The 25,662-nt window shown below is 40.3% G+C and overlaps 1 protein-coding gene across 6 annotated transcripts in view; it reads right to left on the bottom strand.

Moving 5' to 3' along the window:
• The window catches only part of LOC124408894 (cAMP-specific 3',5'-cyclic phosphodiesterase), a 254,319-nt gene that overhangs the window by 112,987 nt on the left and 115,670 nt on the right, over nt 1-25,662 (bottom strand). The window contains exon 1 of one of the 6 annotated variants that reach the window (XM_046886177.1): nt 4,621-5,870. The exons of 2 other annotated variants lie outside the window; for them this stretch is intronic. In XM_046886177.1, coding sequence (XP_046742133.1) covers nt 4,621-5,627 — 1,007 coding nt within the window. In that variant the 5' untranslated portion in view covers nt 5,628-5,870. Of the gene's footprint in view, nt 1-4,620; nt 5,871-25,662 lie in introns of those variants that run through there. 3 more of the 6 variants (XM_046886178.1, XM_046886180.1, XM_046886179.1) reach the window with 3 other exon arrangements.

Genomic DNA, 25,662 nt, shown 5'->3' with positions numbered 1-25,662 from the left:
CAAAAACGATAATCACGTGAAACGAGTAAATGTATGACGGTTGAAATTCGAAAATGTCTCTCCATATATCACAGTTTTGGATTAAAAAGTGTCCGTTAAAATATCGTTGAGCGGAAATTGAGTTTGCTAGTGGCAAATATAATTATCGCGTAAAATCTCAACTTCGGTATCGAATATTTGTAGGTATATATAGGGTCCCAGGAAATTTTGGACAGTAGATAGCAATCTCTTTTGTAGATGACCCTGCTCACTGAGATTAATTAGGTAAAGTTTAGATATTGTGGACGACGGAATAACTAGTTGCGGATTATCCAGCATGTCGAATAAGATATACGCCATCGGGTAGTTGTGAGAATTAAGTGCACCGAGGATCGTGGAAATTTACAGACAGAATAACGTTCAACAAAGAAGATCGGCGAGATATTTTCCTTAGTGGGGGTTGGCAGTCTCTATTCGGGGTGCTTCAAAGCATTCCGCGACATTTTAACCCATTTTTCAAAGTTGATTGCGTGCCGCTGCTTCTTTGTGACGAGGTAATCTTCTCCTTGGAATTTTGCGTCTCCGAGGCGTGGTATTTTCCTCTGTTTCCCGCTCAAAGCACCGCGACTTTGGAATCTCGTTAAAAGCTTAGCTGTCGACGCTGAAATCCGTTGCTGGTATAAATTGCAGGTTGACGCGACGGAGCAATATAACGGTTTTAAAACGCAACTTTCAGTCACCACTCATTCCTCTATCACGTTTTTCAATACACACAAGTTTTTAAAGTATTGCAATAAAACGTCAATTAGTTGTAAAATAGATTTTCGACAAAGTCCTGGGTCTATTGATTATTCTGTGTGATATTAATATCTTTAATTTTTACCCAGAGCATTAGAGCAAATATTTATCGAGTGAGTGCAGTCAAAAGTGTAAAAGGTTCACTATTGAAAACAAGTATAAAATTTATCATGGTGCGTGCGCAAAGGGTACATCGCATGTTTAAAATATGATCATATTCGCGATATTTACCGTTGCGAAATGCGTAGCTATTTTTCAACTGGATATTGAAATAATTTATAGTTAGTAGAACACGAATCATTACTAATTTCTCGTTGTAAGTTAATTTCTGTAGTTTAAACTCACTGTTTACGTTGAGGCTAAGTGCACGCAAGAACTGCAATCTTTGGACACACTTACCTGAAACACAAGAATAAGAAAGAAAACATAAGTTTATACAAAAAAACAGATTCTACCTATAATCATTCTAACAATAAGCACCATACCGCACAAGATGAAAGATCGAATTATGGTAAATCCATGGTATTTCCGAAGGTCAAAACCATGGCGGAACGAGCTTTAATGCTTTATGCGATATGCGTGAAACGTGGCTAATGGGTTCATCGGTGGTTTTAGCTTTGTTGCAATAATAGATCGGACTACAAGGTCGAACATCCGTAGGTCCCGGCTTGAGCCCAGTGTTAAAGCTCTAATCATTCCATCCGATTTAGCGTTCAAGTTACGGTCGCGCGTATTGACCGTGTACGATGTATACAGTGATAGAGATTTAGCGGGTCTCTTATTTTAGCGCGGCTCGCTCGTCGCATAGAAATATGGCCGACAACCTCGAAGTTATCCAACTATCAAATACGTTTCAGTTAATTCACGCGTTTCTGGCCGTAGGCCAGAGTAAATAACTACTCTAAAACCATTATCAGCTCGTTCTTGCGAAGCCACTTGACTGTCGCAAGAGAATGGAAACCAGGACAAAATAAGAAGAGTGGTATGATCCTGACACAATTTTCTCATTATCTTATATGCAATTTTTCTAATTAACGATGATTTGAAATCCTTCCAGGCTTCGGTGCCCGAATCAACTTTGATTTCCAACTACCGCTTCACGGCAATAGAGTTCCTCCACTTGTCGTTGGAAGTATGAAATTTCCGTCAAGATTCCAGTATGGCCGTAATCATTTGACCCACGTGTTCACGGCCAAAACTATCGTATCGACTTTATTAGGTAAAGTAAACCTGTGAGTAACTTAATGGTCGATAGACATACCCTACATGTATTTCTGACGTTGATAAAAGCTCGTTTATAAATAAATACCTGTAGATATATGCGGACAGGGCGGTTATAAATTCGCTGTTTTTCAAACGTGCATTATTGAGATGATATCGCACGTTTCTACGAGATTGATCGTTAGATAGCTTCCGCGAACGTGCCAAGTTGTCTGTATGTTAATGAACCCGCCAGCCACTAGTCCCATAACGGTAGAGAAAGTGCTGGATTCGTTGGATAAAAATTGCCATGATCAAATTAATTATATCTTTCATAATCTGTTTTCCACTCTTTTTGTTACCCCTGTTTGCTTAATTGCTTCGTTTCGCGTCGAACGTATAAATTTCTGATTCCTTGCACAGGGATATGACGTATTAAATTTACGTACAATTTACACTCGTAGGCGTTAAAACGCTTAAGCAAGAAGCAAGTGTCGCTGAAGTACATCGTCATTCGTAGGTGGTTGAAAAATTTCCGAGGAGAAATGGTTGGTGGAAGTGCCTTATGCTATTCTCCATAATCTTTGATCTGATTAATAATTTCGTGCTATTTATGTAACAGAATAACATTTCATTATACCATTTGCATTTGCCATAGAAATTCTTTCAGCGAATATACGAGAGTGGTAATATTTACTTTGGATATGTCAGCTTATAGTTAGGCCGCAGATGAGTCTACTCACGCTTATAGCTGCCTAGGCGACGAAACAAAAGTCCTAATTTTTTTAATATTTTTAGAATGTTTTGGCATGACAGATTTACCGGGAGAGCTCCTCGTATCGTTAAAATGTATGTCATGCATTATACTTTCAGAAAAATAAGATGTCGGTGAAACTTTAAAAATAATAATGATATGTTTTCAAACCGCGAAGTGAAAATATGTATGTATGCATACTATAATATATATAAATATATATATATTTACGGTATGCCTGCTAACTCTAGTTTTCGCTTATAGTTCACGGTGTTCATTTTGCAATCCACTGCGGACATCTGAATCATGATTGGATTGACCTTTCGACGAGTCCCCGAGGGGTGGATAAAATCGGGGATTTGATTTCAGAGAATTTCAACGCTAACGATAATCACGTTATACGTATCTGTACACAATGGATACCATGAACATTTATTTTAAATCTATTAATGATCTTGCAAATCCATGAATGTGACACCACGTGACTAAAGTCGAAGCCATTAACGCTTCACAATCGAGAGTTTTCTTAGAACACATAATATTATTCATACATGCTAAATAGCGACGGTTGATATATTATTGCAAACTTTATCGATGAGACGCAGTTTCTGTAAAGAAATAAAATACGTGCCAACATCTGTGGCCATGAACAAATAATTCAGTAACGGAATATTGTGATTGTTGTTCATGCACACATGATAATTATTTAACAATACGTCTACAGGTAGCCATGCGGGATGCCATTGTTTTTAATTTTTTTACTCCATCGTGAAAGCATTACGAACTGGTAGCTGAGAGCGAATTATATAACAAATTTGCTAATTAGTCGGAATCTATATTGCCCGTTTGCGGCGTATGCAATTCGTGTTTGCGACAAATGACGACATATGTATAGACAGTATAAACTGTGTATATCTGGTCGTTTTCAAGTTTTGCTTCCAGGGAATATGCACCTGGGCGATATGATAACTGTGATAATGCGATTTTCCCCGCGTGCAGATGCGCAGTGCATATGAAACACAAGAGGGCAAAGAATGATATTCTCAAATAGTCTTTCTGAATAATTCTTTACGAAAAAAAAGCTCTCGTCTGGTTCTCATTTCCAAAGCAGTTACCATTCTTGTTTTCACCAAGCGCCTTGAGCGATATAACTGCGGAAAGAAGTTTTTCAACGAAGCGAAACTCTTATTTTGAATTACTTCGAGTAGCTCTGCAATACGATATGGGCGTGTAATTTGGAAAGTTGTTGTTGTTTGTTTTTTTTCATTACAAGTAATAAAAATATCGCAATAAATCTACAGAGAGAGAGAGAGAGAGAGAGAGAGAGAGAGAGAGACTTATAAGACTAAGCACGGAACAAGCTTGCAATGAATAATAAAGCTCATAATTGAAAACCATGTATGCTTGCGGTGCTTTCGTGAAAAAGAAGGGTACACGAAGAAGGTACACATAACAACACAACTTTCTTTAAAAAGTGGCTACAAGCGTGGTAGGTACTAGAAAATGCAATATACGTGATAAAATTTCTAGTTCAGGATTATAATAGAGGAAATTGTGGCTCGCTAATGCGATAAAGAATGTATAACAATATAAAAACATGCATGAAACTAATTTTAGTTAAATTTGATGATGCATTCAGCCAAAGCGAGATAAAAATCTATTGTATACTCGATGGAAGGTTGAATTCCACAAAGTTAATTGGGACACACCGTGTTTTACATCAAGCAACAATACTTTGTACATTGTAATTATTATTGGCAGGGGTTAAACCAGCTGAGGAAATACCAATTGTAAAAAATGAGGCACGCGACAGACGAGCTCGTTCGAAATTCGACGAAGGAGGTGAAATTCAATTTGCTATCGAGTACTTAAAAGTCTACACTACTCACTCTAAGAAGACCTCCGAGTCGCTTCTAGGTAACACCAACCTCGGCAGTACGACAGCCTTCTTCCTCCTGGTCTTCAGCGTTGACTGCATCGTGAACTGTAGAAGATCCGGAGTTTGAGCAGGCGAGTGGGGGCTGAGGATCGTGATCCTTCGATCACTTCCACCGGGACTGGTCAGCGAGAAGACTCCAGACGACGGTGGCAGACTGAGATGTTGAGGAATCTTCCGTTCCGTTCCAGTATTGGCAAACAGTCCACGTCGCACCTCGGCGTTCAAGCTCTCTTCTCTCTGTAAGTTCTCGCTGCTTCGAGACTCCGTGGTAACGATACGACGCACATCCTTTTCCGACGATGTTAAAAAGCTCCGATGATGAGCCCTGGACGTTGTGTGCGTCTCCGAGGAGGAGGACAGTGATTCCAAGGACTTGCGGTCCTCGCTGTAGCGCTCGTCGGTGCTTAAAAAGTTCCTCGAGGTACGGAGGCCCTCCATGGACCTTGCAACCACCAGGCTGGTGCTTCCCGTAGTGAGTAGCTGCTGCTTTGGTATTGTCTTGACTTCCGGTTCGTATTCTTCCTGACTCGAGCTCGACTGAGGACTCTGCGTCGAAGTCACAAAGAGTCCTGCCCTGTTCCCACAAAATTTGGACGAAACAGCCTTCGCCTTTGATCTCGAGGTCGAGGTCGTCGCGTTCACGCGGATCGTGGCCGTCGACACTCTTGATGGATTGGACTTTCCGACCCGCGATTTTCTCGTCGGACCAGATATCCGGATCCCCTTTTCATCCGTAACGATTGGGACGCTCTCCTCATCCTTTGGAATATTTTCCACCTCGCTTTCGGAGTCGTATTCAACCGTGTCGGACTCATCGGCTGAATTATGCTGCCCGGATATTCGACTTAGAAGCAAACTCGAGGTCACCGTTTTTGCAGAACTCGCTATTGTCTCTTGGACGTGTGTTGTCACCCTGGTCATTTCCGTCTGCCTCCCCTCGACGTCTTCTTCCTCCATTGTTGTCGCAGCTACTCAAAACTCAAACGAAAAATTTGACTCGTCTTCTGAGCTGTTATTTTTGACTCGTGCTTTGTTGGTCGGAAAATGAGAATTTAGGTGATATAATTCGAACAAGGTTTGAGGGAATAATTCGTCAGAAAACCATCTGAGCGTTGCTCTTCATTTCGTTCTCAATTTCCTTACAATAGCAGGTTTATGTTTACCTCTCAGACCCGAGAATCTTGCTCTCGGCCTTTGGGTTCAATTCAGTTCAACAATTACCTTGGTTTTTTGGTTTTGCGATAATGTACCCGGAAAATTTTCCAATTCTTCTTTTTACAACTTTTTAGCTGTGTACCTAAGGAATGTTGGCTTGTTAGTCGGGGTCTTTCCCTTCAGTCCCTCGAGGATCGATGAATTTCCTCGCTCTGACTTTGTAGACCTTTCGCTGAAAATTAATTAACCGTGTCGAGACAGAGTTTTTTTTATTTCATTTATCCTGAGTGTCCGGAGTCATGACCAACAAGAGTACAAATGCGCAGTAAAATCGAGGTTTCGAACCACGGTCGAGTCGCTTTCTTTCTGTATCCCAAGAGTGTAATTCTCGGATGATGGCGGAAGTAAGATTGTCTTTACAACCTACAGGACATTTGACAGAAAAATAACCGGCTATCGAAAATTAGGACCATCGATTTTTCCTATCGAAATCATGAAACATGATGTTTACGTTTCAAATTGCTGTTAGAAAAGTCAGTTGATCGCGTAAAATGAATGCAAGGAACTTGTCTTAGGCAGTCAAATAATATTACCGGGTGTCCAAAATCAAAACCATCAATTTCACCTATCAAAAACAAGAAATATGGTGGTTATATTTCAAATTTCTGTTGCGTAAGTCGGTTCAATGATTGAAATGAATGCGAGGAACGCGTACTAGTCAAACAAGAAAGTTTCCTCTGGCATTCGCGACTGCGCAGGGAAAACTGTATCCGTATCATACATAAATACGACTTCTGACGGAGGTGGAACCTTTTGATTTCAATCTTCCATTCTAGAAATACTCAGTAAGAAGAAAAAAAGAAATAAAATAAAAAAAATAAACAGGCCGGGGCAAAATTTTTCAAAGGTATCAGTTGCTTGCGATTAGAGGTAACCGTCTCAAAGACGATAGCTTTAATTCGAAACTCGTTGCAAGTTGCTTCAGGTAGGTACGCTTTCCCGCTAAGTTTATCGTTATAAATATGGCTTGGCTGAAGAACCTCTCAGTAGCGAAGTTGAAGGCATGAATAGTTGAGTGGCAGGCCGCCTGGAGAGAGCGAGTGTCATGTCACTGTGGATGAAGAGTGGATAGATACGTAGCTATACTTTGGGATCACGGGACAACACCAGGTCCTGGTTATAGTGAGAAAAAATTTATTGACCCAGGCTGTCGACCTCGTGAATGTAGCGTTGGAAGAAAAACGCGGAACATTAGGGATGCCTCAAGTTCGTAGGGATAATTTTAGTTTGTGATCGGTGTACGCGATTTTATTATTAATCGGGTGTGTTATTGATGAACTTTTGCATTGCTGACAATAAGATTAATAATCTTACCTAGCATGTAGATTTAGATGAAGTGTATGGTTTCTTGATTCATTTATTCAATTCTCTTTTCAGCTAAAACTCCCAAAGCTTCTGCCTTCTTATCGGTATCATATTATTCTGTGACCCAGTTTTGTATACTGTGGGAAACCATTCAACTTCCCGCATTTCCATCGATTCACTGACGAGCGGGAAAATCAGGTGTCAGAATCAGCTAATTTTATTAAAATACCTTACACTTTGAGTGCGCGATTTGTTTGAATCTATATCTGACGCTTTCTGCTACGGCTCGGTGATTGGTTTCGAATTCAAATGCCTTTCAATTTGCAGAGTCAATACAATGCCGACTCAGATATGTGTATAGCGGGCTCGAGTGTCCCTTCATTCTGTTCACTCCCTGGTGGATTACGGGATAAAGAAAACTCTTCGGAGAAATAAATTGCTTCCCATCCTGCAACGCGCTTTCTGATAGGATTGCTACGCTTTTTATTTATTAATATTATTGAATGAAGAACAGGCGACCTAAAATTTTGTTAATGTGTGACACCAAGTTCGAAAAGATAATACTTTGAGGAAAGTTTGAAGTCCATAAGAGCAGAAATTCTGATGAAAATTTGGTAACTATACAAGGACCTGAAAGGTGCAAGTATTAAATCACTTGCCATTCGATACTGATTGCAAGTATTTAATATCTGCAGCGACGGAATGCTCGCGAGCGTTGCAGAGTTCTTAACGAAACCAAATTGGAATTCGTTTGAACTTTTATCGTGGCTTTATAAACTTTGCCACGAGAGTCACGTGAATTCAGTAGGTGGTTGAATGCGTAATTTAATTTGTAACGTTCACGTGAACGTAACTCCGGTAACATCTAGTATCCTGCCGCGCCGTTCTGCACAGTATAACGTATAGCGAAATTAATAGCTCGCGTGCATCTCTGGGTCCGATAGCAAAACGTCGTGGGAAGTGCGTAATTATTTTTTAGCTTCAGATTTAATCACTTGTTTTATCGTTCTCAATTAATTCTGAGACTCCATTGTCTTTTCGCCTTGATGCGAACAACAAGTTCAAATTTATGACCAATGACAGCAGATGCGGTTACAATGACCGAAGGAAATTACTCGAAACAGGTGTCGCAATTTATTTACACGGTCCAGGTGTTATGCGACCTAAGGAAAAACCAAGACGATTTCCTGGCGTCGAGAAAGACGCATCTTTTGCAACTCGGAGCTCAAGCACGCCAACTATGCAGGCTTTCTATCTTTAGACTGCGCGACTGCTCGACCTGGGTGGCTGACTCTTACGGATAATCGGACAAGCATCTGACCGTCAGAGCGAGATTTCAAATTTTGAAAAACCCTTGAGTCACTCTTGACATATTCACATTATATGCGGAAAATTCGCGCCCGGAAACCGCATTGCGAGTAGCCTGGAATGTCTGAAATACTACAAGTATGGCGTCATATCTCGTCGATGAGTGACGTGTTTTTTATAGAGGCGAGAGTTTTGAACTTTGTCACACGCAAGGTGTAATTTTCTACGAGAGAGATTCGATTCGATCTTTCCTCCACTAATCCAGGGTATGTTATATGGTAACCCAATATTTTAGGTCTAAGCAGCGAAGCCATAGTGACTCGAGGTTTCCACGGAAGAGATAACCTCAAGATAAATCCACTCTTGTCCAAATGGGATGAGCGGACGAAGAAGACCCGTTATTTATTGTATGCGGGAGCTTTGAAAGGTGGCGATGCATGAAGTGTTGAATGACCATAATATGCCACAGCTTACGACCCGTGAAAATCGTCATTTTCTCAGCAAAGCCGCGAAGTAATTCTCATTTATATCGAACACTGACGCGGTTTTCGTCACGCTCAGCAACGTGGTACCCAAATTTCATCCACATGTTTTTAAAACCAGTCAAAGCTTTGAATCTAGCAGAGAATAGTAGATTTTTCGCTAAGTACTTGAGTACTTTTAGGTCTTTTGTTCGCATTCCACTCGATTAGTTTCGTCCTCTGCAAGCACCCATTCTCTTTGAAAATACAGCATTGCTGAATGCAACGCGACCCGGGCATCGCATCGTTCGGTCGATTGCTGCAGAGGGTCGTGTCTGCATCTCCTATAACTACGTTATATGCCTGGGGAAGAAACTGGGTAAATGGAAGAGAGATAAACCCACGTAAAATAGTACAAGCTTGCTTTGATTTGAAATGAGAAATTTGTTCGTTTTTTCGAAATTATCGAAAAAATTGATTGCGCTGAAAAAAGCAATACCTACAATTATAGTCAAGATATATATATCAATTTCATATGAGCGAAGGCATTGCTGCAGTCATTATTTCTTTGCTGTTACCCATCGTCAGTGATTCCATTTAGTCGTCAATTATTCCCACGCATTGAACATGTTATGATCCTGAGAAATTCTGTTGTGTACTGGAATATATGACTCTTAAATGCTCCAATTAACGTATTTGCAGAATGCCTTCAGAATCTATTACGCCTGTTAGTAAACTTTGATTTTCAAGCTGCGAGTTGCGAGCAGCACGGCGCGGTATATAGATTTGCTCGAATGCTCTTGGGCGCAGCAACTTCCCCACCCTCGGGGAGAACAACGTTAATTAACGTGACGAAACTTAACGAAGACGTCACGATTGCATCGCGTTACGAGTATCAGGTTCGATCGATATTGGCAATTGGCTCATCTACTGAAGTGTATGCAGGTATATGCAGGTATATGCAAGTATATACGGGTAAGTGCCTGTCATAGATATGTTCCAATTACATTTACGGTGGTGTAAATAATCGACTTCCGTTCGCCAGATTGAGAACCTAGATTTGATTAATTTAGATCAAACATCCCTAGCTGGTCGATGTTTCGTGAAGATATCCACTGGAAACACCTTATACTCGGCCCTTTGAATCGTTCACGTAAGATTCTTACTATCGTGTGTATTTACTGATATTGATTTTTTCGAGTAGAGAAGGACGGCCGATTTTTCAACGATATTTACGAAGTGTCTGCCTAATCTTTTATTCTCCTATTCTTCTCAATACGCGTTTGTGGACACATCGAAATGCACTTGGTCATTGTCAGTTAAAGCTACGCGTTGAAGTAGGTTAATCGTAAGCTGTTAGGAGTGGAACTAATAACGTTGGCGACTACGATGTTTGATAATAGCAATTCAGCAAACTAACGATATCGACGCCTTGACTTATTTAAAAGGCATTTAATCATTACTCGACACTTGGTTAGATCCAGGAGTTTGTTGTAGGTGAAGGTGCTCGATGAATTTTTATAAATTAAAAGATACCACACGGGAGACAGGAGTATACTTATAAACTCTAAGGGTTACCGGTTTTGCGAAGACCGACGATAATACAGACATACTTCGATTGAAAACTAACGTGTGAGTTTTCATGAATGTAAGACACGATAATCATCGCACAAGATCATTCCAACAACTAATTATGACAAATGCCACATCACGAAACGGTCGTCCAATTTGATTGATGGCAGTAATGAGGAATGAGGAAATCGGAAGTCTTGAATTAGAGAAATTAGCTTCGAGAACCAATTCGAGCCGGTGAACTTTTCACCGGTTTGAAAAGCAGTCGGGGAATTATGACTCCGCAAACCACAACCTTCAACAACCCCTTGCGCAAAGTCCTTGTCTGTCGAGGTGAAATAATGACGATAGGTAAATCCACCCACCCACTCAAGGACACGTGGATATCTATTATAGGATCGATTCGAATGCCACTTGTGCCGTGTTACTGTCTCGTGAAAGGAACGGAACGAGAGGTAGCATTCCCATTGCCGTCATAATTTCTAAACGGCATTGCAACGGGTGCAGGTAAATGGAATTTGTCCTCTCGTCAAAAGATAGGAGGAAGCGAAAAATTTGCTCGTGCAAAACGCTAGTTGAAAGCAGTACGATTACCTGTCTCGCTTATACAACTTTCCTCCAGGAAGTGGAAGCGTTTTCAAAGGGTAGAGAGACCGTTCGGGTCACTGCGGATACTTGACCATCGTGCATAATTTTTGTTTCTTTATTTATCGTGAAATTATTTTACGAGGAATAACTCACTGCACAACCGTGTCACTAAATAGAACACGTGAAACGAATCAAACGACAAATTTATACACAGTGGAGCGAGAGGACTGTGGCATAACGAAAAACAAACATGAGACACGAGGAGGGTGATCGAAACGAGATGAAAAAAAAATACCGTAACATTTGTACGCGTGAGCCTCATGTGTTTATTTGTTCGCACAATGTGTGTGGTATTTATTTTTTTTGTCAAGAAAAAATAAATAAATAAAAATAAAATTTACCCACCGGTGAATATAATTATAATGCACAGTTAACCTCATTGGCAGTATTATGTTCTGATTAAAAATCACTGAAATATTATGCTCTTCAGATGATGATACCTGTCATATTAATCCCACGTGCCAGGTAATGCATGTGCGCATTCTACCTATAATTTTCAGAAGTTAAAATGAGACCAAAGGACTTGATTATGGGATGGTCCCAAAAATCTCCCAACTGACTTCAACGTCCTAATTCTCAATTAACCGGAGAAAAGTCCGCACTCTCGACCATCGCCAGCCATGTCTACCTAATATTCAGCTTCCCGTCCAACATTGTCTTCCTATAATCTCTCGTCAAGCTAGGAACCAGATGATTGTGGCGTCCCTCATCATCCATTCTACCCTTGCATGGGTTCCCGTTGCTAGGCTGCTGGTGCGACTGAACCAATGGCTACATGGCTTGAGGTTTTGCCAAAGACGAGAGCCATTCATCAATGCATTTGACAGGGAACGGTTACCGGTGCTTATACCTAAGGTAATTTAACACCCTGATATCCGATGAAATTAATTAATCTGCGTGGCATGTGCAATGGGCACGGAGAGAGGAGAGAGAGACTTGACTTTGTGTTTGGGTGTAGGGTTTTAAACACAGAGTTGCTCTCTCTCTTCCTCTATCGTGGCACACTTCACGCGTGATTCGCAAATTCGTTCAAACAACGGTCTTGCAAAAAATTGGCACCTGACCACATGCAGGTGTCGGGTGAGAAATTGCAGAGGAGAAGCCGTAAGTTGTATGCGACCGAAAGGGGGTTGGGACTGGCAAGACGTTGGCAAACCACCATCGCAATCCATTCTCAACCATTCAAATCCATGGATATATATGTATGCCTGTCACATGTTTTTCAGAACCGCACTGCAAAGCTCAGGGAACGGATCGCATGAGGTAGAGAATAGCTACGGTGCCTGCGGTGTTTCGTGAGCTAGATTTATGGTTCTCGTCACGTTGAGGAGCACCCGTATTATGGATGGCGTACGGGTATCGACGTATCGCGAGGGCCATTTCTGTATTAACCGTGTGAAATATCGCGTCTGTTTTAAACTAAATGTACAGTAATGTTCATCGATGCATGCACTGTGGCTAACTTTATTTTTTCAGCTTTTGTTTCTTTTCTACACCGTATTTGGCACGCTGAAGAATCACGTCGCAATAACGATACGACGGAATACCTGGTGCACCTACACCAGGGAGAATTACCTACAGTGAAAACGATTTTTTTCGTATAAATGACATTCGGGTTGTTTTTTCACCGCCAGTAAACGCGTTCCAGCGCCAAGGCGACTTAGCATTTTGTATTTGAACTTGACACAGATGCGCTCTGTATGGTGGCTCCTGGAAAAATATCAAGGCCTCGTCCTGGCACGCTATGGTCTCGCCTCCTACGTTCTATTAAACGAGTTTATCGATCTGGCAGAGCATAGTAGGCACATAAGCTGTCTTAGCGATATCGCATAAGCTAAGTTCTGGGTCAAACGTATCGGACTGCGGCTGCAGTTAGTCGATATGTCGTCACTACCGGCGCGTCACACGTTTGTAGGTGTATAACGTTTGCGACTGAGTAAGGAATCGCAAGGGTATAGGTTGCAGGTTGGAGCCGGTGAATGTGCAGTATGACATTTACTACCTGAATAAACGAGCTGCGCCATTTCACGCGGTATTATGTACCGATTCTAAATAGACTCCAGGGGTCGGTAAAGGGGTTAGAGTTGGGTGAATTTAACGAGAGCGCTTTTCCCCTTTTACAAATAGAAATTAACTACCGGTCAACGACGAGGGACGTATTTTATGATAATCGCGATACGTGTAAGTGCTGAGGTTGGAATTTTTAGATCATCACAGACGGGGGAGAAAAAATTGCAGTATATAGCGATGGCATTAATATTTTACGTCCAGAGTTCGTCTGACTATTACAGTGGACATTGCAAAAGTATCTACGGTGTAAGATAAACATGCAGTTTCATTAATATGTCACGATTTATATGACCCGTCAAGTCCTTCACGACGAATGCCGACGAGCTGCGAGAGCGGATGAGGTCGTTAAAAGTGCAAAGTAAGACACGTGAACACTGGGTTCAGGTCGTGAAAGTGAACTCTCGTGCAACTTTTTGTACTTTATTTCGACTGGTTTGAAAGGGGTTAAGCTGAAAGGTCGAAGAGGCTGTATTTTCGAGAGACGCCTGCAGAACCCTTCGCTTCCACTTCCACGATTTCACATAGAAGTGATTTTTGGAGGTGTGCTTCAGCCCGGGAATAAAACCGAGGGAAAAACATCTCATGAAAACGTGAGGATGCCAAACATGACATCGAATCAACGAGAATTCAAAACGATGTGACAACGGGATTTCGGGTAGTAGAGAAGAACAGTGAAAATGTTCATGCTGTGAGAAAGAACATGATTATAGTTATTAGAACGAAATTTTTAATTGAAGCGAAAAACATTAAGCTTCACACACGTACACGTTGCGATAAATAATCGGTCGTAATGCACAAGAAACGACGTGACTTTTCTCGTGGAATGACACCGTGTTTTTTAATCTTAATCTATCCAACGTCCCTAAATCCAAATTTTACGGGAAAAAAATAACGAGGTAAGACAGTATTAAAAAACAAATGTTAAAGGCAAAGTGTCCCGAGAAGCATTTGTACGATGTTGAAGGACGGATCGTACGAATCCGGCATATATAAGGGTGAGGGTAAGTCAGTGTGAGAAGTATGAAATTCTAATTTTTAGCTCAACGTCTTGGCGAGAGTTCGTTAAGACCATGGGCACCATTACCCCGAGGAAGCTTAACAATGGTTCACGAGTACCCGCCGTGTTCTCGAAGGGTCTAAAATTCACGGAGCAACCATCAGGCCTTCTCGAGTATTTAAACGCTAACGGCCTAAATATATTTCGAGCTCTAGATAGAACGCCAAAAGCGCGGATGAAATGTAGTTGCTCTCGGCATTTTTTGCTCTTGTTATTTTGTAAGTGCGCGATGGAATGCGACTTAGGAATCCTGAGACTTTTTAAACAAGCGTCTCGCAATATGAATTGCGGCAGTAGGTTTATTCGTGGTGGAAAATGAGCGGAAAATTATGAATTTCGTCTTCCCTATCTGGCCCTAATATCTAGTCGACTATAAAATTCTCGTTCTCACGTTTAACAGCTGGTTTACACGAAATGGCTCTTCCGCTGTTTATGAATATGTGTGTTTATGCCTTCTCAGAGAAGCATTGTGTAGTTTGCCATAAAATTCTTATTTTTAACTATAGTGATGTATGCGGGCAATATCTAATCCTTGTAAGAATCCTCGGTCAGAAAAGAGTCATATATTCAAGCCGGTTGTTATAAAAATTATTGACGCATGTTTATTTTCTATTATTTTACTAGCGATGCGTGCGTGAATATAGATTATTTTTACCCGCCATTTGCCGAGGAACGCACTCTTCGACGTCCTGTATCACCTTAAATATTTTCAACGAGTTGACCTGGATCTTTGCGTAATAATCTACCAGGATTTGGAGCGCAATTACAAATGAGATTAAGCGGGAAATTTTTTAAATAAAAACAGCGTATTATAGAGAAAATGATTCAGTCCTCTTCCCCAGCGAGGGGATTTAAAATTTTTATTCATAATCCATTTTTTATGAAGAACAGTGAACCTTTTCCGACTTTACTTCATCTGTAGGTACTCCAAACGTTTATAAGGCGTTAAAGGTGAGAGAAGCATTCGAATTTCCATTCAGTGACGGAAGCTCTAGTATCGAAGATAATATATGCTCACTTATTTACCAATCATCGTACAACGGTTCCACATGACTTATCTCATTACTGATAATAAGGTGTTTTTTTTTTTTTTTTTTTGATCAACAAATGTCGAGTTATTTCCACGGACTTCGTAGATTCGAAGAAAAGGAAAAGGAAAAAACAAGTTTTGAAATACGTTGTCGTTTCTTTCACTTTGATCACCCTTTAACGTTTTCTTGGAAAGCAGTTTTCAATGGAATTTCATTTCTTTCTCTCTTTCAATTTTATACACAGCTTTTACCAGACTGTTTTTCCTAATTGCAGGTCGCAGGGGAGTGCAAAGTTATATTCTCGACTCTACTTGTTCTGTACGAATTATAAGTATACATATGTATCTACTGTATAAAACAGCAGTCATATCAAAAATGCAGACCATGAACATGATAAAATCATAAGAGAAACAAAAATGATTACTATATCGGTATCGAAGAATATTTCAAGTCACAGATGTACTGCATTCAAGTATCTCGCTACCTATATCAAAAAATGTCGTATTCAGAAATGATTTTTATTTCACTTGAAACTAAAAACCGGAATTCCGTCTCCGAAAGGAGTGATAATAATTCTTAAAGGAATAGTAATTCGATTCTTCCAAGGGCATGTCTCTTTCCGTGAAGCTAGCAGATGTGGGGTACGAAACCAGAAGCTAGTTTCACAACCGCAATGAAGTCACTCAGAACAGCCTAATTGTGAAGCTCGAGTGTTCAAAGCAAATGCAAAACTTGATTAGATTCCGCCGAGCGCATGTATGTTGACTGAGGACAAACAGAAATGCGGCATCGCCCACAGTTCGAATAGGTATGTATTCCAGCTCTACATAAAAGCGTAGCGATGGCAAGTGATCAGAACTTGTATACACATAGGAAACACGCATATACAAATAATTTTTCAAACAGCTAGGAGAAAAATAAAGTTTGATCGACACCGAAATAAGGGAATTACTGATTTAATACCGTCGCCCATTTATTCGTGTCGTTTATAATTACTGTTTAAAGATATGAACCTTTGACAGCAGCTTGAAAGCATTGAATCCAGCATCTTCTTTGAAGGGCGTGGACGTGATACGAGGTAAACTTTTGGACAGAAACGTCTACGTACCATGAAACTGAGAGACTACAGAGTTGTCTGTACACTGCAGAAAAACGAGTTGTTACTTTGAGCCTCCCGGAATCTTTGGACGAAAAACTTGATGAAAATTGAAACTTTGCGAAAATTGAGGGATATTACAAAGGAAGGAAAATCATTTTTTAAGTTATGTTACTTCAAGCTGTTATTCTCGTCACGCTCGTCCCAAAGTACGAAGCTCTAGTTTTAATACTTAAATGTATTTTTGTTTGAATTGATTGAAGAAATTCTTAGCTGGCAATTAATGTAAGAGTATTGAAAATGCGTTAAGCCTTTTACCACTAACGAACAAGACAACTTGCTGATGTGCAGAATAAGATTTATCATTTCTTCGCAAGCTTCAGCTGCTCCGAATCATCATAAGCATGTGAAAAAAATCAAGCAACACAGTGATTGAATGGTTACGAAAACAAGTTGTCAAAACACCTTCACCTTCCGTGTTGAAGGCGACGGTGAACGGATCAAAGGAAAGAACAAGAAACAAGCTCAAAAAGTGTGCTTGAATGAAATCCATTGACGCTTTAAAAGTCGAGAGTCGCGTCAAGTAAGAAAGCTTAATTAGATAAAGATAACAAAATTGATAACCATATCTGCGTATCCATTTCAAAATAAAACGAAACAAGTGGCCAAAAAATGAGTTGCTACAACACGTGTAGAGTTTTTGCCGATTTAGTATCCCTTACCAAAATATTTCCAACAAAAAGAGAAACGGGCAATGGCATATTGTGTAACAAAGGACTGAAAGTTGGCGATTGCAACGAGTTTCAAGTTTGCGCATGAACGAAGCGAGGTCAGCAATCACACGAGTTAAAAGAAAAGTAGTGGGGCTTTGCGCTGCAGTTTTGCGGGACACGAGTGACCAATTTATTTTCCTCAGGGACGAAAGTGAGGCAACTGTGGACTGCGCATGCGCAGACCCATCTTTACGGTACTGAAAATGTAATTGGCTACTTTCTCGTCCCGCTAAACCGCTAGGCAAAGCCCCACTTTTCGTGCGAGTGTGATAAAAACGCTGATTCGTTTGTGGGACGAGATATTTGTGCCGTATTTTGCTTCCAGTACTTGAGGAAGTCATCAGTGGATTTCCAGGCTGCGTGATAGGTGGAAAAATTATGAAGCAGCAGCCCCTCGGTGATGCATATTGAGCTATGATGTAATTGCGTAAAACACGACAGCAATGCAGCTATTTATAACGTTGAGGTAAGATAATAATGTCGTCAGGTTTTATTGATAATTGGAGCGTGAGTAAAACCAGCTGCGTTATATAGAAACGTCGGAGGTAAAGAAACCGGGAAAACAAGTAGGTACCACAGAGTAATTCTAATCATCGATCAAATTGCGCAGCAGCGACTCCGCCTTCGTCTCGCCTCAAACAGCATTTGAATAATCCACGTATTCGATTACCTGTCAAACGATATCCCTGTAAGCGAGATCCCTTGTTCTCTCTGTCAGCTTTCGTTTAGAAAAAGAAAAACCGAGCCCAACCTCGACTAGAGGCATCGAACTCCGGGATCACCGATTCTGTTATCGGAATTGCTAATCGTGTCACTCGGAGTTGCAGGAATTCGCTAAGTTGAAACCAAAATCATGAAGACACGTAAGCAAAGCTTAGTCATTCATCTGTCACAGTTTTTTGATCCACCGAAGCTAATCTGTAACTAATCCAAACAATCCGTAAGCTTTAATGGCGGCCTTCTCACTGCAGGATATGGATAGACCAACGGTTCAATGATCATGTATGTACTTATTATACGACTAATATGAGAACTAGCAAGTCGCAAGACGGATCAATGACTTTGCTTTTATTTCCTCCCGCTTCGTTTCTGTTTTTATTTTTATTTTTTTTCTGTTCTTTCCCTCGGCTACTGAGATTGACGTTCGTATAGTTCGGCAGCCAGTTTAATATCATATTATAAGAAATTTTCAACAACAGTGGATGGATTCTCCAGGACGTCTGATGGCCGGGAAAATACGCCGCTGCGTGGTTAGCCCGCAGGCTACAATACTCTATGTATCAAAATACACGAAACGGTAGGACCTGGCGTGTGCAAAAAATAAAGTAAATGCTGTATGAACGGAGGGTAAAAGCAGAAAAACGGATTCAACCAGTTCTCAAATACAGCGTGTTCATCATTTACTCGATTATAATTTCTTAGTTTTATTCATTATTTTCACTGTCAAAATTGACAACTTTAGCCACTCAAGCTGTACTGTTCAAGTTAAACTTTGACTCCTTTGCAAGCGTGGAATGATATGCAAAAAAGCGTGTCTAGTCGATTATTGTAAATGACAAGCGAGCTTCACAATAAATGTTTTCGATTTGACGGTGGAAATTACACTGGCATTGCCGTATTTCATTACTCAATTATTTTCTCCCATATTTTTATTCTCGCGAGTCAGAGCCAAAGGGTGTATTGTTTTTTGGCTGGAATGAATTCAATCATTGTACAGTACACAGCTTGAATTTCCGGAACCTAATCGTAATAGGTTTACATGAAGGCGTAGTAGAAATCGGATTTTTACTATGAGAAATTTAAATTCCACGAGAACGACGTAATTCCGTGGAAATAGGGCATTGCAACGCTGCATTCGATCACGAAAATAGAATGTAGTATCTATTTGATGTATTGACCGGTAACTATAACGTTGTTTGCAAATGAGCTCGAATCATGCGATGGAAATTGAGAACAGCATCGGGGGTTAAATATTGAACGGAACTCAGTGTTCTATTTTGCGATGAGCGAGCTTTCGACGTGGCGAAATTCCCATCGGGAGGAACACGCGAATACATCCTAATCACGGGGAGGATCCGTATTTGGGATTAATCAAACGTAGGTACGAAAAACCTGATAACAATATTGAAAGACCGGATTTGCTTGAGCTTCATTGGTGGATTTGAATAAACCCATGCGGTAAAAATATCGATCCATAAAAATGTGTCTCAGTTTTTGGTGCAAATTTTCTAATTATTCGGTAATAATCCTCACTGCTTAACTCTATAATATCCTAATTATTATAATATATTTATATAAATATATTATATATAAATTATTATAATATTATTATTCGGCGAATGAACCTTTTCAATTTTACAATGTATCCGTGTGAAACAATCGACAAAAACGTTCGTGGATACCATTCGTAGGTACTCCTACGTACCTACATCATTAGCGGTATAAAAGAGTTGGTTCGTGGGTCGGATTCAATCAGACACATGCTGTAGGTCAGCGTCTCTATGGCCGAATTTCTCCATAGAAATAATCACTGAAATGATGAAGAATCGACTGACACGCATCGGTTAACGTAGTTATTGCGTATCCAAGTTAAGAGCGATACGATTCGAGAGAGGCGAATTTCGTTTCACCGTTTTATTTTTCTCACCAAATTTCGCTTTTCTCCACCGATAGCCAAGATCAAAGATGCTGGTTGAATTAACTTGTGCCCGCGGATATTCAATATTCACACATAAAATTAATTTTTCAATCAGGCGAGTTGACGACTTGAGTCCCTTAAATATTACCAGCAACGTTTCCATCGAAGGGTTCTTCATATATTTGCATTGCATCTTTGCACCTGTCGTACTACAATCATTACCATCTCATTTTCGAAAATCTGAAAGTCCGTACGGATTCTACTTTTCAGATTCTTTAAAAGGCTGCAGCCTCAAGAAGACGAGCCTCAATCTGCAATTCGTCACGATTGTTACATCATCTCGATCTCATACGAATCTGACTTATAAATACGCACCCCATCCCTCTCGTGTCGCTCACTGACCGATGCTGCACGGATGATTTTCCAGGAGCCGAGAAACCCACCGGATGTTTACCCGTTTACTCAGGGACCGGAATCTTGTCAACCCGAAGGGACCGAGGAAAATTCTACACCTTTCAGATGCTCCGCACTCGACACGTACTCTACAGGTCGTAACTGGATAAAAGGTATCGCAGAATTTTTTTTTTCTTCAAATCCCCTTATCCTTCTACAATCCCTCCGTAATATATTTCTCTACAACGAGATATGCGAGATTGCAGGTTTGATCTTCTTACGGCGTTCAAACATACGCGGGTATGTAAAAATTTGACGAGTCGATATTCCTCGGCACAGGTAAAACGCTAACTGTAGGTGAGTGTTGACGATGATACTTTTAGATGCGTCGAAGTAACATTCATACGACTGAAAAAATTGTTCGTATAAAATGCTAAGCAGCTTGCTCAGTGGGAATGTGTTAATTTTTCCTTGAAAATTCGCGCTTGATATCTGATCAAATAACTTATTTATTACTACCGTGACGTTTGCGTCAATTGAAGAAGTAATTGACCGTGAAAATTCAAACATTCGTCCGTCGTACCCTTTGCGTATCCGAAGTGGCGTTAGTATACATATATACATACGAATATATGTTTATTTGTATGGAAAGAGCGTGGCAGGTGAATTGCCCAACTTGTTATACACAGACTGTGAAGTACGTGGCGCAAAATATTCACGTCACGTACAATGCACGCACTGCTTTTGCTACTTGAAAGTTCATCACCCCGGAATTGGTAATGCGTCACGCGTATTTGAATCAAGAGACGGAAATTATTCTCATTGTTCGACACGAATGTCTCTGCACGTAGAGGGATAACGCGGTGTTAAATTTTCACCATTTCACTGTCTAAGTGGATAAAATGAAGGAAGGAAACCCCATTTTAATTATGTCAACGGTTTTAAGGTGGGACAAAAAGAAACAAACGTACGAAAAATGCGGATGTAAAAAAAAGAATTGAAATCCGAATTATATCGGCCCGTCAGCTCCTATGTTCAAAGAAAAAGTTGAATGAAAAATCTACACCAATTACGGTACCTCTCGAGATTACAGCTTACAATTAGCTTGGCTAAGACCTTGTTAATTCTATTGCGTACAAGTTCGATATAAAAGCGTGATCAAGGCGCTGCTGTAGAGACAAAAGGAGAGAGAAAAAATTCAAAAACCTTTGTAGGCGAATTCGAACGAAAGTATCCAAGCGTTCTCGTCTAATTCTCGCTCTGATTATATCGATATTACTGCACCCTGGCTCCTGTTACAATTACAATCACAGCTGTGTTACGTGAGCTCAATCTACTGCGAGGTTACAATTTACCAACGTGTATTAGTTCTCGTTGTCCGCCTCCCCATCGACGCAATTTCCAGAACTTCAAAGCACTGATGATTCTCACAGAAATTACGGAAATTAATCTCAAAAATACGTGATCAGTACTCGACGGCAGAGTTCAAATTTTTATCAGTGATAGCAGAGAATAAATAATTGAATCATCAGAAAGTGAAGAGAGCCGTCGTTGTAGGCAAGGACTATAAGCATCCACTCGACGATACCGTTAATTATCTGCACTCAAGAATATAATAGGTTTCACGGAGTATTAGAAACTCGTTAAGTAACGGGATTGAATTTTGCAAAGCAAATCCGGTGCTTTAAAGTTTAACAGCATAACCCGGCTCAGGTTAAAAAAAATTTTCCGCGATAACGATCTTTATACATGAAAGCACGTTGACAGGGACAATTAAATTCTTTGGGGAAAAGTATTGTAATCGTGAACTATACAATTACGTGTCTCAGGTGGTGAAATATTTCAGGAAGAAAAGGTGTTCAAATATTAGCGCGTTAATTGAAAGTTCGAAACATTATTCATTGTTTCGTATTATTGAAAGATTCGCGGTCGCAAGTATATGTATATTAGACGATTTCGGGAGTCATTTTACAAAGCGAAATTCTCTTCTGTGTAACAAATTCTGAAATTTTTTTCAGCAAATAATTACTCCCGAAGTGTAAGTGACAAATGGAATTACATTACGTCGTCTTTCATCTTATTGCATACCTCTTGCCAAACACATCGCGTGTTCTCGTGTCTGCCAAACCGATATTTCGAGACTCGTCAGTTATGTAACGAGCTAAGAAGATCTGCAAATGAATTGTCTTTTCCTTGTCTTTTCTTTTTTCGTAGCACACTGCGCCAATTCCGATTCTCATCTTAACCGACACGCGTGTAAAATATTGAGATCTCGTTGTTCTCGGAAGGTCGTTATCAGGTGAACTTTATTTTTCTTTATTTTTCCAAGGTATCCACTTAGCCACTCCGCGTAAAAGATAATTACCTAATGTCAGCCTGGCAACCACAACACCTAGCCGGGATCATGATTAAGACGTAAGTAAGAGTGCTTCGCCGTAATGGAATGCCTACATCAGAAGCCTCGAAATTAGGGAGAGTTGAGTTTATCTCTTGCCAAGACGAGAGACAAGAGCATTTGGTCCATGAAAAAAAAAAGATCAATTTTTCGTCCTAAATCATAACTTTCTTCCCCGTTGCCAAAATAAATCCGTATCAAAGGACGCGATTCGAACCGTGGGTACATTATACGCATATAAGTACGTCTTGTACGAAGACGAGTAGGAACGGGATACTAAAAAATTCATAAGCGCATGAATTATTGAGTGAGTGTATTATAAAATGCTTGTCCACATGCACGCACGTACGAGTATGGGACACAAACAACCCATTCGCAGTATATCTAGCAGATGTGTAGGTATCGTTCGATATCAGCTCCCACTTCTACTCACCTCTGTTTATACATATGTACATACCTATGAAATAAAATACTCACGAATGGTGGAAGCTGAACCAGCGGCGGATGACCTGCTTTTCTCAGATCTAATATATATAATACTCGAGAAGTGAAGAGAGGAGAACCCCAGGCAAAACGATGCGTTTCGAGAAATGCGAGAGATTTCAACCGATGAAAAAGCTCCTACCTCGATACTGACGAGGGTGGTTCTTGAAACAATTCCCTTTCAATACCCGTAACGTACGATTTCGAAGATTTTATTCCTATTGATCTATCAATCCCCGGAAAAGATATACGACCCTATTCTGGAATGATTAATTTATTCATTCACGAGCTCAACGCATCTGCTTAATATCGGAGGAAATGTTTTCCGGTAACGTTATAACAAAGATGTGGGTGGTGATGATGAATAAGAATAAGTACGCTTCGCAGCGAAGCTGAAATGCGATCCACGTGATTAGATAAATGTTAACTTCTTCATTCAAAGTAGGTATACTACGGGACCTTCTTTTATATTTATTAAGTATAATCATAAGTGAATTGCATTATCTAAGCCGTACGATAAGGTGGGTTCAACGATTCGAAAACGAATTATTGTAACTCTGGTGAAGTTTTTATATTAGTAGCGTGGATTCGACATCGAGATTGCAAAATGGCGGTCATGACGAAAGCCGTGTTGAGTACTGGATCGTTTAGTCGATTGAGAGGAACGAATTGGCCAAATCGATAACGTAGATTTTGCTACGGAATGTGGCGATCGTTTCGCAACGTTCATCTGTGCAAGCATGTGTAGAGCGAACGTCTGTTAACGTATCGTTTTGTCGACTTTTTACCCGAGTGGTTATATGGAGCATTTGGCAGGTGGTACTACGTAAGTGGAATATGTATATTTTTCTCCATCTCGTCTGACTTCACTTTGGCAAACAGAAGCTACTTCGGCAAATGGAAACCTTTTGAGTAACCAGGCTCCCCGAGGACTTTAACTCGCCCAATGTGTAACTGCGTATGAAATGGCACGAGACTCGTATGCAGCTGAATCTCTACGACGATTATCCGCCTCATAATTTCAGCAGTAACTTTGATCGATCGCCCACTTGTAATTCAATACCATTCGTATGCGTGTCGTTATCTACAGCCAGCCGGGTCATAAACAGCCTGTTAATATAGACACTAAAGAATGATCAACTTCTCAGCCTGGATGCGAATGGATGCGAAATCATTCGCACGGAAGTATTCAATGCTCGCAATCGAATTTCTGTATCGTCGTGCAGTGCGTAGTTAGTAGAAATTAAAATACCACTGAGGAAATCTTTCAGAAAATATGTATCTGATGATTTTCTGGAAACATGACATGATTCACGCAACGTTTAACTTTACTGCGTCAACGAATAGCTGGAGTCGTTAGAATTAACACGGCTCGGCAGTCTTATCACGGTGTTTTGGAGAGGACATAAAATTCAAGGCACATTCCAAACACGAAACATAAGATACAAGCCTCCTTGACTACCGCGTAAAAGAAATAAAATGCTTACTGTTGTAATTGGACACTGAGATTTTCAGGAACATAAAACAGTCGACCATGGAAAACGGCTTTGTCTTAAACCTGTGCAAACTCACATCAAGCTCGTTGGATAATAGAGATATTACAGAAGATAATGCAAAAGCGAGTGTGTCCGGAGAAGAAACAATCTCTGCTCCGTAACGTGCAATAAATTTGATACCTAGCATAATATGAAGGATGAATGAAAGAGTTATCGCGTCCCTATCATTCAATTATTCAAGCTTACGGAACACGCGTAATTCATTGATAGCTATGTGGAAAGAAAAACGGTTTCGGTGTACGTTTAGGTAATGCAAAGTAACGACTATAATCTCTGATTCGGAATGACGATGAACCGGAAGGTGAAAATTATTTACATCGAACTGTTCAAACCGGATACGAATTAAGTGAATCTTTTCTGTACACATTCCTTGGCGAAGAAATGAAGACATAATATTATAACCGATACTCGTTATTGAACTTCCGCTTTATTCTTACCTACAGAGTTTTGCGCTAATTGTCAGAATGAAACGATTACACCAATCGTTCGCGTGAATATTAAAAGAACGAATGTGACGGGTCTGTGTGCCACGTTGGTAAATATCCCCACATTTGGACAAATTTGCACGTATGTTATACATGCGTTGTATCTACCCGTGCTCAGAGAGGTGAAAATGGTCATTGGATTCCATTGAGAATACGGAATTGTTTACGCCGCATTCCCGGTGTGAATTTACTGACAATGAAACAGTAAAAGGCGGAGCTGTGAAAACCAGTTGGTGGAAAACCCGTGCAGCCCCGAAGTACCTTTTCTTCTATTAATGGTGAGATATAGGGGGAAAAAACAGATTTCGGAAGTTCATGAATCTTTCACGGGAGAAAGAATTTTGGATGTAACGATCACGTTTGGAAAACGATGAAATTTTTTTAATCGAATCACCTTTCGGTTAGATTTGCACACTACGGTTGAAAATTTTTCAAACATATATAAACGTAACCCCGATGATAAAATATAGTCCATCTGAAATCTGTCTGCAGAAAAAGTATATTCG

Source organism: Diprion similis, chromosome 8 (assembly GCF_021155765.1).
Source record: "Diprion similis isolate iyDipSimi1 chromosome 8, iyDipSimi1.1, whole genome shotgun sequence".
Taxonomy (NCBI): domain Eukaryota; kingdom Metazoa; phylum Arthropoda; class Insecta; order Hymenoptera; family Diprionidae; genus Diprion; species Diprion similis.
The sequence above is the reverse complement of the archived record's forward strand: the minus strand, read 5'-3'. Positions and strand labels throughout refer to the sequence as shown.